Here is a 14,912-nt window from a genome sequence, read left to right on the forward strand (position 1 = left end):
TATTTCAGAATATTTTTTGGAGTTCCTCTCTGGAGTTAAAACCAATGCTTCCCTCCTCTACTCCCCACCCTTTGGCTCAGATGGGCTGTGCAATGAGATTTCAGTTCTAGAAACCGGACCTACTCAGGCTTCCTCCAGGATATAACATGAAGATTTCCAAAGGTAGCCACCACATCTACACAACTAAGACCTGGCTTATAAACAACCAAGAAGGGAGCTGTAAACTTTGGTATCATCAAGACGTAAAGATCACTACAGGAATGAAAAAGAAGAAGCAGGTTTTTTGTTGTTTTGTTTTTTGTTTTTAAGTTTAAAATGTTATCTCTCGGGGCACCTGGGTGGCTCACTCGGTTAATCATCTGACTTCAGCTCAGGTCATGATCTCAATGTTCGTGGATTCAAGCCCCACATCGGGCTTTGTGCTGATGGCTTGGAGCCTGAAGCCTGCTTCAGATTCTGTGTCTCTTCTCTCTGCTCCTCCCCTGCCTGTGTTTTGTCTCTCTGTCTCTCTCTCAAAAATAAATAAGCATTAAAATTTTTTTAATAAAAAATAAAATTTCTCTAATAAAGAATTTCCAAGGCACTCCACTGTACTAAATTGTCATCAATCCTCCCAACAATTCCTATAAGGAAGCTACTATTTCCCTTAGATTTAGATGTGAAATTAGAGGCTTAATGAAACTATGAGCCCTTCCCAAGACCTCAGTTAGTAAGTATATGTCCCACTGACAGTGCTCGTGAGAAGGTGTGGACACAGTCATGAGGGGTCATATAGAGCTAGGGTGTTCTCATCACAGCCTCGGGACTGTGATGCCAGTAACAGAACCCCAGGATGCTGGCTGTTAGAGTATTACCTTCATCTGTGCTCTGGCATGTTCTAGGAAAGTGGCTGGAGGCAGGGGAATGAACAGAACGGCTTCTGGAAAGAGGTCCCCAGCATCTATGTGATTCTGTGATAGGATAGAGAATCCCAAGCAGGACCAGGACACGTTTGAAAACAATAGACTTCAAACCAGTTTCCAATCTTCTTCCTTTGGGGTGGAACAGGGGCTTTCCATTTCTTCAGCAGTTCTCTGGGATCTCTGTTTCCCTCAGCTTTTTGAAAGCTCCTCTCCCTCCCTTTTCAGAGCTTATTGGAGGTCAGTCCCTGGCACGCGCCCTTCTTCGCAGGAACAAGGAGCGTGAGGTGGAGACAGGGTAGGTCAGGACACAAGACCCAGCTCAGAGTGTGTCCCCTCGCCGAGCCCAGACCCTCACCTCCCCCTGGTAGTAGGGCTCAGTGCAGGCAGGCAAAGAACCGATGGGACCCATCAGATTAGAACCCACATCGGAGATTATATCCTAAGCAGATACCCCCTTCTGAACTGGGGATGCAGCGCTTTGAAACTAGAAAATGCCAGGTCTGAAAGAGAGGAAAGAACAAGTCCAGCAACACACAGGGCTCTGTGTATTCAGAGGGAAGTTGGCAGGGCTGTGTTCGGGCAGAGAAACTCCGAGTGGTACAAAGGGACGTGCCCAGAGTGGAGAAATCATGCTAATTGTCTGCACCAGAGCTGGAGAACGCCACCCAAAATGAAGAGAGAAAGGGGAGCCCTGTCCAGAGCCTTCAGTGCCCTGAGCCTCACCCCTTTTGTCTACCTTCTTCTGATCCAGCCAGGTAGGAGACCAAAAGGGTAAGAAAGGGTCTGGAGAGGGGACCCGGTACTTTCAAAAGAGAGGGAGGGGGAGTTGAAGGCCAGAACGCCTTTAGGGTGGGAGGAGGGGAGAGAGCTCAGCTGCCGCCGTGGGAAGCATCTCAGTGAATTCAGGCATTAGTGTTGAATGTATTTCTTCATTCTGTGTGCCTCCCGCCCAGCCCCTGCGCCCCTCCCCCAAAAGGCTGCATGACTTTGGAGCTCCCACGGCATTCAGTACATTAGATAGAGGGCAGTGAGCCATTTCTTATGGGATGTCTTGTTGGCGTGGGCCAGTTGGGCATTCTTTCCAAGGGATCATGATGGGGCTTGGAGGGGAGGGGGAGATCTGGGGTTTGTGCCTCCCCAACCCCCACCCTAGCTTCTCCGACCGTAAAACAGCAAGGGAGATGAAATAAGCTTTGGAGATAATGCGCCTTTTGATTTTTGGAAATAACACCAATCTATCTATAACTCACCTGAAACACCTACCTTCTGTACTGCCCCCTACCAACTCCTTAGAGAATTGATCGTACTCTAAATAGATGTGTTTCTGTGTGTGTGTGTGTGTGTGTGTGTGTGGTCATGTGCACACGTGCACACACACACACACACAATTCCGGAGAGCCTAGAAATTCTCAGTTTGGTGTAGCAAATAGATGCAGAGATCATTTTAATAAAATGCAGAAACTACTATGAGTCAAATACACAAAGGATGCCCAGGATCAGAGAGAGGTCACCTACCCCATCCAGAAAGCTGCTGCTAGTGGTGCAGGGTCAGGTGGGGGAATATCAGGGGAGGTTTCCTGGGAATGTCTGCCCCAAAATTTAAAGGATGAGAAAAAGAGGTAGGTGTGGGAGTGTGCATTATAGTTGGGGAAATGGAGAAAGGTCAACATTTCGAAATGGCATCCTGTGTTTAGTAGGAGCCCAGCCATTCACCATTGCTGGAGAGGAAAATGTGAATTAGGCGAGGGCCTTGTAAACCATACTAAGGACCCTGGAATATAATCTGTAAACAGTGGAGGAGGGAAAGGGGTATTAGGTGGTATGTAATCTGGGGACTGGCAGGACCAGATTTGTATTTCAGAAGGCTCACTGTGCAGGGAGCCATTGGAAAAGAAACAGGAGGCGAACAAGATAGGAAAGGAAGCCTGTATCCGTTTGCTAGGCCCGCTGTCATAGAGAACCACAAACCGGGTGGCTTAAACAACAGAAATGTACATTATCACAGTTCTGCAGGCTGAAAGTCTGAGATCAAGATCATAGGCTCTTTGGGGCCCAAGGGAAGGATCTGTTCCAGGACTGTCTGCTTGTTTCAGGTCGTTCCTTGGCTTGTGCCAACATAACCTATCTTCACAGGACATTTCCCCTGTGCCTGTGTCTGTATCCAAATTTCCACTTTTTATCAGGCATGAGTCATACTAGATTAGGGGCCCAGCCAACCCCAGGGTTGACTTCAGCTTGGCAATAAGCCCATTGCCAAAGAAGGTCACACTCAATATACTGGGGTTAGGACTTCAACATATGAATTTGGGGGTGGATACAATTTAACCCATAACAAGGCTATTGCAATAGTTCAAGAGAGAAATGACATGAGCTGGAATTAGAATAAAAATAGGGAGAAGGAGGCACATGGAGATAATATTTTGAGCCAAAGTCAGGATCTAGTGATTGATAGGAAGTAGGAGGATCCAGAGAGGGAGATAGGATTTCTGTGTGACGCCTGAACCGATCGCTGGGATGGGGTCTGGGGTATGATAATGAGTCCCGACCAGGTTGAGGTTGAAATGCCTACATGATATTTGTGGGGAGATGTTGAATAGCCTGAAGTGGGGGTGGGGACAGGGGTCAGGGGTGAAGAAAAGCAGGTGGAAGCCCTCAGCCTATAGGTGAGATCCAAAACACAGAGTGGATAATATCGCCTCGGGGGAGAAAATGGGCTAAAAGTGGAGCACAGAGTAACCCTAGATTTGTAGAAGAAGGTAGAAGAGGAAAAGGCCTGCCGAGGAGACCAAGAAGGAAAAGCAAGAGGGATAGAGGGGAAACTAGAAGACTGTGGTGTCCAGAAAGAGAGTTGAGAGTTTTTCTGAGAGTCAGCATCAAAAGTGTCAAAGAGGTCCAGTATATCAAGGGCCAATTATATCTGCAACTATTATCATCATCATCATTATTATTTTATTATTATATTACAGCTCAAAGAGTTTGTTGGATACAAAATTCAGAGGTTAACTGTTAGCCTTAGTAAGAGCAGTCTCAGTGGAAATTACAGCGAGTTGAAGAAATAACGGGAACCCAAGGTATGCAGGCAGTGGATCGGGAACGTGAAATGCACAATGTAATATACCAATCAGAGCTCTCCCTAAATGCTTTCAGGTCATTGAATGGTAAGAAAAAAAAATTATAGAAAGATCTCATCAGTCATCGTGACCAGGCAAAAACAAAAATTAACAAAGGATCTTCTGTGTGGGAACATGTTACTCAGTAAATACAGCAAAAAGCATTGTAAATATAAATTATGCTAAGAGGATACGAGTTATGGCCTATGGTAGGTAAAGAGGTAAATAAGTGCAGGGTCAGGCCACTGTGCTGCTGTGGACTCAAGAACAAGCAAGAGCTGGGATTCTATAAGGAATTTCTGCCATCCTCACTATATTAGTTAGGAAGATACTAGCTTCTACAACAAATTCCAAAATTTACGTTCCTGGTACAAGCCATATAATAGGACAGTGTGGTTCTAAACTAAGCCTGGGACCCCTTCCTCAAGGGTGCCGCTTCCTGAAGTTTTTTCAGGGACCAAGCTGATGAAGCTCTCTATCAGCTTCCAACAGTCACTCCAAGGTTTATCTCCATTTCTTTCAGGTAGAGAATTTTTAAAAAGAGAGAGAGAGAAACATTTTTCTAAGCTAGCCTTGAACTGGTACCTATCACTTCCACTGGTTCTACTGGCTGGAACTTGGTCACATGGGCATACCTAACTGCAAAGAAGACTGGGAAATGTAGTTTTTAAGACTGACTTTTTTTTTAATGTTTATTATTTTTAAGAGAGAGACAGAGAGCAAGCAGAGGAGGGGCAGAGAGGGAGACACAGAAACCGAAGCAGACTCCAGGCTCTGAGCTGTCATCACAGAGCCTGATGCAGGACTCGAACTCACAGACTGCGAGATCATGACCAGAGCTGAAGTTGGCCACTTAACCGACTGAGCCACCCAGGCGCCCCTAGGATTGACACTTAAAGGGGGCAAGTAATAGTCTTTAATGTTTTGTCCTTAACATGGACAAATGAGGCTTTCCTAAATTGATCTCAGCCTAATTCATGAAACATTCAAACAAAGTTCTTCTAGAGACTGACATATAGACATAAACGTGGCATGCCATAAATCTACATAAGCTGATTTGCAAAATTTTACTCTCCGGGATCCTAAAACTATCCCATCCTCCAGAGACCCAATAGGAAGAAACCCCTTATCTGGATTTCACCCTTTTAGCCATGAGATCACCTTCACAATGTAGGTGCTATCTTTTCCTTTTAACAGAGATATGCACAGAAACGCATTGAGTGTAAGGATACAGGCGATAAACCTTTCAAAAGTGAATGAACCCATGTAATCAGCCTCCAAGATTAAAAAAAAAAAAAAAGAATATTTCAGCATCTCAGAAGCACCTCCATACTACTTCAGTTACAATTGCCCTCCTTCAGGGGTACAGTGGTATCCTAACTTCTAATACAGATTAATGTTGCATGTCTTTGAACTTCGTGTAAAGGACATATGCCTGCATTCTTTAGTATCTGGCTTCTTTCACTAAACACCACATTTGGGTTTTTAAAAATTTTTTTGAAGGGGGAGGGGCAAAGGGAGGGGGGAACAGAGGATCCAAAGTAGGCTCTGTGTTGTCAGCACAGAGGGGCTTGAACTCCTGAACTATGAGATCATGACCTGAGCTGAAGTCTGATGCTTAACCAACTGACCCACCCAGGCACCCCAAAATTTGTAAGATTCATTCATGTTGTTGAAATTGTCATTTGTTTGGTCTCAATGCTGTATAATATTACATTGTATGAATATACCACAAATTATTTATCTATTCAGGGCACCTGGGTGGCTCAGTGGGTTAAGCATCCAACTCTTGATTTCAGCTCAGGTCATGATCTCACAGTTCATGAGACAGAGACCCTCTGTGCTGACAGTGTGGAGCCTGCTTAGGATTTTCTCTCTCTCTCTGCCCCTCCCCTGCTTGCACAGAAGCCTGAGCGTGCTCTCTCAAAATACATAAGTAAACATTTTTAAAAAATTTTTTATTCCACTTTTATAAGTACTTTGGTTGCTTCTAGTTTGGGGCTTTATCAATATAGTTGCTAAGATATTCTAGGGCCTGTCTTTTGGTGAACATTTTGGAACACATTTCTTTGGGGATATACCTAGGAGTTGAGTTGCTGAGTTATATGTGGTTAGCTTTAGTAGATATGGTCAAACAATTTTCAAAAGTGATTATATCAATCTACATTTCCACCAGCAGGGTAAGAGAGTTCCAGATAACCCTGCATCTTCCTCAACAATTGTGTTTTATCTTTTTCATGTTAGTCATCCCCTAGTGAGTAGGAAATGGTATCAAATAATACTTTGAAATTGCATTCCCATGATTATTAATGAAGTTGTATCTTTTTCATATCATTATTTGCCATTTGGATATCCTTCTTTGTGAAGTACCTGTTCTAAGTCTTTCGCCCATTTTCTATTAAATTTTCTGGATTTTTAAAAAATTATTGATTTGTACAAGCTTAAGAAATATATTTTGGATACAAGTCCTCTCTAGGACATATGCATTGCAAATCTCTCTCACTCTGCAGCTTGCCTTTTCACTCTCCTAATGGTGTCTTTTGATGAACAAGGTCTTAATTGTATTGTGTCCAATGTATCATTTTCTTCTTTTATAGGTACCACTTTTGTGTCCTGTTTAAGAAATATGTGTCTGCCCCCAAGTCATAGAGATATTCTCCTATGTTTTCTTTTTTTTATTTTGTTAATATTTATTTATTTTTGAGAGAGAGACAGGGACAGAGCGTGAGTGGGGGAGGGGCTGAGAGAGACAGAGACACAGAATGTGAAGCAGGCTGACAGCTCAGGGCCTGACATGGGACTCGAACTCACAGACCGCGAGATCATGACCGAAGTCTGACGCTTGGCCCACTAAGCCATGCAGGTGCCCCCTCCTATGTTTTCTTTTTAAAAACATATTGTTTTACCTTCCACATTTAGATCTGCAGTCCATCTAGGATTGATATTTGTGTAAGGTGTGAGGTAAGAGTCACAACTCATTTCTTTCCTACATGGTCTAGCACTACTTATTACAAAGAGAATCCTTCTCCCAGTGCACGGCAATGTCATCTTTGGCGTTAGTCAAGCAATCATATATGTTTACCTTGGGGCTCTTTATTCTATTCCACTGATCTATTGGTCTATTCTTGTGCCTCTATCACAAAGTAAACCTCCTGGGATTTTCATTGGTACTGTGTTAAACTTATAAGTCAGTTTAGAGAGCTAACAGCTTAGCCATAGTGCTTGTTCTGATCTAAAACAGGGTAAATCTCCGGGTGGCATCTTAATACCTAGGTATTAATGCTAGGTATGCATTACTGAACATCTATACTCTTTAGAGTACAGATAAAAAGGGACCTAGACCCCTCTCTTCCTGGATCCCAAGGGCCTTCTTCACAATTTCTGTTTCCTGGCTTCCCCTTATGTTCCTGAGTGATGGACACTTAAAATGATTTCACACTCTTATTGACCCTTGGAGGCCTCAACAGGATACCAGCGTAAGCATACAACACAGTAACCTCAGCAGGTAGCCATCAGTGGTGCACCTAAAAGGACAGGAGCAGAGGAGTGGTTGTTCTCAGAGCATCATTCGTTAGGAAGAATATGAAAAACACCAAAAGCAGAAAGCAAGAAGTTTTTCATTTAGAAAAACATACTGTGTGCTGTCTTTGGATTATTGTATGTAGTTCTGGTCACTGCACCTCAAAAAAGAAATAATAGAATTAGAGAAAGCCCAGAGAAAGACATCTATGATGGTCAAAGGGACTTCCTTGTGGTGACAGATCCAAACAAAACAAACAAAACAAAAACCCACATAAAAAGGCCTATAACTGGAGTCCATGGTGTTAGTAAGTATGGATTCGGTGTATAAAGACCAAACCCTAGAATACATGGTGGGCAATGTTTCACTGATACTTTTAAAAGGAAAATTCAAGGCAAATACTGGTAAAAGGAAAATTTTGCCAAGCAAAAAGGAGCACATAAAAACGAGTAGAAGATGGTTGCCTTAAAAGGAAAGGCTATTAAGGGAACTCAAGACTACTGACAGGTACATTCTCATGCTTTAAAGCTTGACATTCTCTGGTGTCACAGCTGGTCAAAATCCCACTTGCGAGGGCCCACCCATCTGACCCAGTATGGCATCATTTAAGGTGACAGGTAAATCTTGCTGTGATGTCAGTTTCCTTTTGTTCAGCCTCCAGTGGGAACAGAGACTTTCTACATAATGATGCCTCAGCGACTCAAGGACCATGATTAAGTTCGTAGCTTCTCAAGGTTGAATAGCCCTCGTTTCTTTTATTTCCACTGTGGATCGTTGTTGTTAGCCATTTCCTCATTTCTGTGTCCTGCTCTGGCACCCGTCCCAGTTCTCTGCGTCCCCTGAAAGTTGTGGAACCCTGAACCTAACACCGACTCCACTTTTGGCTAGAGTTTTGGGAAACAGTGTTTGCTCAGCAAAATACTCTCTTTGTCAGCTTTCTGAGAAAGACTGCTCCATTCACTTCTGAACATGTGCACAAACATCCCTGTGACTCGTGGGCACACCCATGTTCCTACACATGAGGCAGGCGCCCACCTATAGGAGGGGGAAGCCTAGGGCAATTCATACGTTATAGCTTTCCCAACATTCTTATGCAGAAGAATCAAGTTTAAACTGGCAGAAAGAACTGACCTGAGCTGGGAAGACATCACAAAAGGACCACCTGGACATTGTATGCAACAGGGGAGACGTGACACAGAGGAAGCTCAAGAGAGGGCCAGAGAAGAACGCAGGGAGAGAGAATCCCTTCCACTTCTCCTTGGGGCTGGGGCTGGGGCTGTCACTTCTCATCCTCCTGGAAGGAGGAAATGAGAACCCTCAAGGTTTGGTGGTTGGGGGGGCTAAGCCCCAGGATGACTCTGCATATACCACCCTCATGTGCAAACCCCACCGCTTCAGACTAGGTCCTGAACAGATGTTCTCCAACTATTTGGCCTTTAATGAAAGTCAATGACTTTTTTCAGGGCCACCTCAAGTCACACATACCAAAGTCTATTTGCCTGTTCAGGGAAATCTGAACGCTGGCTTTTCTAAATCAAGCCAAGCCTGGGACCTAGCAGTTGCTAGGTAGGAAATTGCATCTAAATAATCACAGAAACTAACACTTGGAAGAAATCTCAAACATTACGTGGTCAAATGGATTTCAGTCTGATACAGAGAGCCACAGGGATTCCTAGTGGCACCCCAAGTGATTGAGGAGGACAAGAGTCTAGTTTCCACCACCTCTTCGGCCAAATTGGTGAGCTACAACTAGATTTTATTTGTTTTCATTCTCATACATAGTTTGTGGGAACAAAAATATCTTTTTTAAAAATGTTTACTTATTTTGAGAGAGACAGAGAGAGTGAGGGTAGGGAAGGGGCAGAGAGAAATGAAGAGAAAGAATCTCAAGCAGACTCCATTCTGTCAGTACAGACAGAACCTGATGCAGGGCTCGATCCCACAAACCATGAGATCATGACCTGAGCTGAAATCAAGAGTCAGATGCTTAACTGACTGAGCCACCTTGGCACCCCTCAAAATATCTTTAATAAAAAATTTGAGGGGCACATGGGTGGCTTCGCCGGTTTAGCGTCACACTAGATCTCCGGTCCGGTCTCGATCTCAGGGTTGTGAGTTCAAGCCCACATTGGAGGAGGGCTATTCAAGCCACACCCAGCATGGACCCTACTTTAAAAAATTGAAAATATTTGATTTGGCCATTCCAGTTCCCCCAAATCAAGAATCCTCTCAATAACAAGCATATAATATTCATACATATGGTGACTTCAATCATTCCAGTACTTAAGGTTTCGTGATTCGACCTTCATACTTAAGTCTAACAGACTTGGCAGGTACTGGATCGTAGAATGTTAGAGCTGAGAAAGCCCTTTGTCATCATTTGGCCCCATACCTCATTATGCAGAGGAGGAAACTGAGGCATAGAGAGCTGAAAGAATAACAATTGGCCTTTCCTTGACCCCTTCCAAAGATGATGAGCTTTCTACTTAAAGCATTTGTTCCAAAAATGGGTTGAATATGTTTATTAAATTTTAGTTTAATTCCCTCTTGGTTTGATCTGGGTCCTTTAGGTACAAGGAGAAGAATAAGGAAAGGAAAAGTACAACTTGGCTTCCCCAAATCCAAATAGCAGTAATAGCAGAGTGGGAAGCAGTGGAGAGAAAGAAAGAGGGAACTTCAGAGGTGTGTAACCATCAAAGAGAGCAGCTGGGGGTGCAGGGAGACTGAGAACCTGACATGTGTGTGTCTGTTTAGCTAAACTCAGCCCTGCTCCCAACGAACATCCTCTCCAGAAGACCCCCCTTTAGGTGGTCATATTGCTCTGCAAGGTCATGTAACACCAATGAATGGCACTCATTCAGATCCCAAAGCTTCTAAGAGATCTCTGAAATATGAGATGTATCTCTAGATGGGGCAACCATTGGACTTGATAGTAAAATCCCAGGATTTCAGGGCCAGAACAAATGAATGAGACATCAAGATTACCATTTATTTTACCTGTCTGAGCCCCGAACAGATAAGTGACTTTTCCTAGGCCCTAAGGCAACAGTAAGGGCCCAAGTCTCTGATGCTCATTCTTGTGTTCTCTCCGCTACACGATAATAACTGATGTACGTTTTGTACTTTCCCACTGTGAACTTGATAAGGCAGTTATTCTAACAAGAACATCCTTTTGTATCCTGAGTTTCTAAATGAGAAGGATGAGGCCTAGAATGATGGCTTGCCCAGATCCACACAGGCTGGAAGTGGTGCAGTCCAATCTCATAAGGCCTTTTGATTCCAAACTCTTTGTTCTACCCATCCCGAATCCCTCTTCTATAGGGGCTGCAAGTTGGGTTGGAGTCTGGGTGTATTTCAAAACAGTTGCAGGACTATTCGACCTCACACCTGACCCCAGGCAGGCCTAGTGAAGTGTTACATGCAGCTGGGGCAAGGAGAGGTGAGACTCTTGGTACAAACGAAGAATAGTCTAGTTCTCTTCTGGCCCCTAAACTTCCCCTTTATTGGCAGTGTCTTGTCACACACTCCTTTATGAATCTATGTTCCCATGCTTCTCCATTCTCTACTTTCCCAATCTCCAATCAAGAAGAAAATCTGACAAATTCACCCTGAGGTCTGTGTTTGTCTGTTTTGCTCATTGATATGTCCCAAGGACATGGAACAGTACTCAGTAAATGTTTCTGCGAATGCAGCACACAGTGCGTGGGTTAGCTGCAGGTCTTCCTCAAGAGGAAGGCAATGGAGAAAATTGCCAGAGGTAGAGAGAAGAAGGGAGAAGAAGGACTTAGGGCAAGAGACGGGTGTGAGGGGTGACAGCGAATCAGAGGAGCCAGAGCTGTAGTAGAGAGGCATGGCGCCAAAGGGTAGGAAGGAAGGACTGACAGGGAGTGAAGGGCCCAGAGGGTGAGGCATGAAGACATAAGGGAGGGTGTGGAGTAGGGAGCCAAGAGCCTGACACTGCCGTCTCCCCATGGGTGTGTGTCCACAGAGCCCCTGGAGGGGGTGAACATCACCAGCCCGGTGCGCCTGATCCATGGCACGGTGGGGAAGTCAGCCCTGCTTTCCGTGCAGTACAGTAGCACCAGCACCGACAAGCCCGTCGTGAAGTGGCAGCTGAAGCGGGACAAGCCAGTGACCGTGGTACAGTCCATCGGCACAGAGGTCATTGGCACCCTACGGACTGACTACCGAGACCGCATCCGCCTCTTCGAAAATGGCTCCCTGCTCCTCAGTGACCTGCAGCTGGCCGATGAGGGCACCTATGAGGTTGAGATCTCCATCACGGATGACACGTTCACCGGGGAGAAGACCATCAACCTCACTGTAGATGGTAAAGTGCTCTGACAGGAAAGGGGGCGGGGCTGGTGCCTGGGACTGGGGAAGGGGCTGGTGCCTGGCCCTGTACACTGGCCAGACCCTGGGAATACCAACACAGAAGCCACTGGGGAGCTGAGAGAGAGAGAGAGACCATTGGACATCAGAAGTTGGCAGACAGGCCACAGTGAGTGTCTATAAAGTGCTTACAATGTGCCAGAGGTGTTCCTTGTTTTGAAATACATTGACTCATTTAATGCTCGTAATAAGGTAGGGATAGTTAATATCATTATCCCCATTTTGTAGATGAGGAAACTGGGGCACAAAGAGGTTGAGGAACTTGCGTAGGGTCACGCAGCTAGCACGTGATAGAGCTACTATTTGAACCCAGACATTTGGACCTAGGTTTAACCCAACCGAAATATGTTCCAGGCTGGGCCAGTTTAAGACATCTTGAAAGGGCATTTGAGAAGGAAGGGAAGGCCCATGAGGCAGGGACCGTGGCTGTCTTGTTCAGCATTGTATCCTCTGCACATAGTAGGTGCTCAACAAATACTTGGTAAAGAAATGAATGAATGAACGAATGAATGGGTGGGCGATGGGGAAAGATTGGAAAGACCCATAAAGGGCCTCTCCTACCACAAGTTGAGCTGTGATGTTTTGGAAGGCGGGGAGGTACACAGGGGAAGGAAGAAGCTCTTTGTCCCGTGGCTCAAGGCTCTCCCTCCCCCGGGACTCAGTGCCCATTTCCAGGCCACAGGTGTTAGTGGCTTCGACCACTGTGCTGGAGCTCAGCGAGTCCTTTACCCTGAACTGCTCACATGAGAACGGCACCAAGCCCAGCTACACCTGGCTGAAGGACGGCAAACCCCTCCTGAACGACTCGAGAATGCTCCTGTCCCCTGACCACAAGGTGCTCACCATCACCCGCGTGCTCATGGAGGACGACGACCTGTACAGCTGCGTGGTGGAGAACTCCATCAGCCAGGGCCGCAGCCTGCCCATCAAAATCACCGTATACAGTGAGTGTCCCTGCCCGCCCACTCCTAGGACTCAAAACCCCAAGAGGCAGGTGCTGTGAGGGACTAAGGACACCCCAGGCAGAGTGCCCCTGGGTGGGGAGAGGCAGAGATGGGCCAGCTTTCCATGGAGGACAGCAACAGGTGGGCAGTGGGCTCAGTCAGTTCTGCCATGGGCCGGCCATGCTGCGTGGGGCTCCTTTCCCCTCCCTTCTGCTGCAGGAGCTCTGCTCACCATACCGTGGCTCCTCTGAAGTCTCCCTCCCCCACTCTGCCTCTCTCTCTCCCTAGGAAGAAGCTCCCTCTACATCATCTTGTCTACAGGAGGCATCTTCCTCCTTGTGACCTTGGTGACAGTCTGTGCGTGCTGGAAACCCTCCAAAAAGTCTGGGTAACTCTCCAAGTTCCACACCCTGAGCACCCTAATCCTTGGATCCATTCCCACCCCACAATCTGCTCTTAGACTCTTAAATACCTATGCCCCCAGGGCCCTGCGCCTCTTCCCAGGAGATTGTCTTACCATTGCATGTGTTGCATATGTAACAACACCATGTGCTCACAACCCCTCCCCCCCCCCCCCNACTTGCAGGGCACATTCTGCGGACCAGGCACTGTGGCTGTGGGCAATAAACTGCCTTTTAAGTATGATTATCTGCAGTTTACAGATACTAACACCCAGACTCAGATGCGTTAGGTGACTTGCCCACGATGCTAGTGCAGGATGCAGACCTAGATGTGACTCGGTCCAAAGCATAGGGACTATTGCTACTCCCACTGCGCCCCACCCATCTGCCTGTTACAAGGCCTCTCCTACCACCACCAGATTCCTCTAGGGACCCTGTCCCCAGTCCTTCTGCTCATGCTCAACAGCTCCCTTCAGAGGATGGTGGGTTGATTTTCAGGAAGAAGAGGAAGCTGGAGAAGCAAAACTCCCTGGAATATATGGAGCAGAATGATGACCGTCTGAAACCAGAAGGTGAGCTCCCAGCCACCCACTCACCCATCCCATCGCCACTCAGATCAGTGGGCTGCTGGGAAAAGGCAGAACTGGGCCACAAGGAAGCCAGCTCTGCAGGGCCCCTTCCTCCACCAACTGCACGAAGACTGCAGAGCAGGGAGAGGTGCGGCCAAGGTAGGACCCCAGGTATTCTGGATCCTTTGGTGGAGGTTGTGTTGGGGCCGTGACTGGCCACTTGGGGAGTAAAGAGTACAGGTGCTGGCTGGTGACAAGGGTTCTGTACCTGGGCCAGCCACCCCCATTCTTCACCCTGTGCAGCAGATACCCTCCCACGAAGCAGCGAGCAGGAGCGGAAGAACCCCATGGCGCTGTACGTCCTGAAGGACAAGGTGAGCGGCTTCGTGCTGGTGCCCCACAAACACATAGTGAGCCCTACCACGTTCGGCTGGGTAGCCTTAGCATGCTCCTATCTCTTTCCAGCGCTCAGGCTAACCCTGAGAAATATTTTCCTCACCCGCACTTTAGGCATTAGAAAAATAAGGTCGACAGAGGCGAAATGACTTGCCCAGGATCAAACAAGTAAATACACATAAGTGGCCGATAGATCTAGGCTTCAAACCTAGGTCTCTGGACACCAACCCTGATGACTTCCCCCACTATTCTACAACTAAGTCTGTCCCAGGCTGTCCAAGCCAAGCGGGAAGAAGAGAATGAGGCAAAGCCCTCAAGTTAATGCATTTGAACATTTACTGAGCACCTGTTACTTACCAGGCACTATGCTAAGGGTCTGTGTTGCAAGAAAAACCAGACCTCTGTCTGCCGCCTTCCACGAGGTGGGCGTGTGGAAGGAGGTGGGCCCGCCTCGGTGTTCCCCGAGTCCTCGAGGGGACGCTCACCCCGGCGGCGGCGCGTGTCCTTGCAGGACTCCCCGGAGCCCGAGGAGAACCCCGCCCCCCAGCCTCGNGCCGCTCGCGCAGCGCCTCGCGCACACTGCGGACTGCGGGCGTGCACCTGATCCGCGAGCAAGACGAGGCCAGCCCGGTGGAGATCAGCGCCTGAGCCGCCTCGGCACCCCCCGGGGTGGAGAGC

At 46.9% G+C, this 14,912-nt stretch overlaps 1 protein-coding gene across 1 annotated transcript; it reads left to right on the forward strand.

Annotated features, from left to right (window-relative positions):
- The first annotated feature begins 1,249 nt into the window (after window positions 1-1,249).
- Window positions 1,250-14,838, forward strand: HEPACAM (hepatic and glial cell adhesion molecule). Its single transcript, XM_077756513.1, has 7 exons — window positions 1,250-1,657; window positions 11,521-11,862; window positions 12,587-12,868; window positions 13,157-13,256; window positions 13,768-13,997; window positions 14,142-14,212; window positions 14,746-14,838. The coding sequence occupies exons 1-7, from the start codon at window positions 1,573-1,575 to the stop codon at window positions 14,836-14,838; spliced, it is 1,203 nt and encodes a 400-aa protein (XP_077612639.1). The 5' UTR covers window positions 1,250-1,572.
- The last annotated feature ends 74 nt before the right edge of the window (window positions 14,839-14,912 follow it).

Source organism: Crocuta crocuta, unplaced genomic scaffold (assembly GCF_008692635.1).
Source record: "Crocuta crocuta isolate KB4526 unplaced genomic scaffold, BGI_CrCroc_1.0 scaffold172, whole genome shotgun sequence".
Taxonomy (NCBI): Eukaryota; Metazoa; Chordata; class Mammalia; order Carnivora; family Hyaenidae; genus Crocuta; species Crocuta crocuta.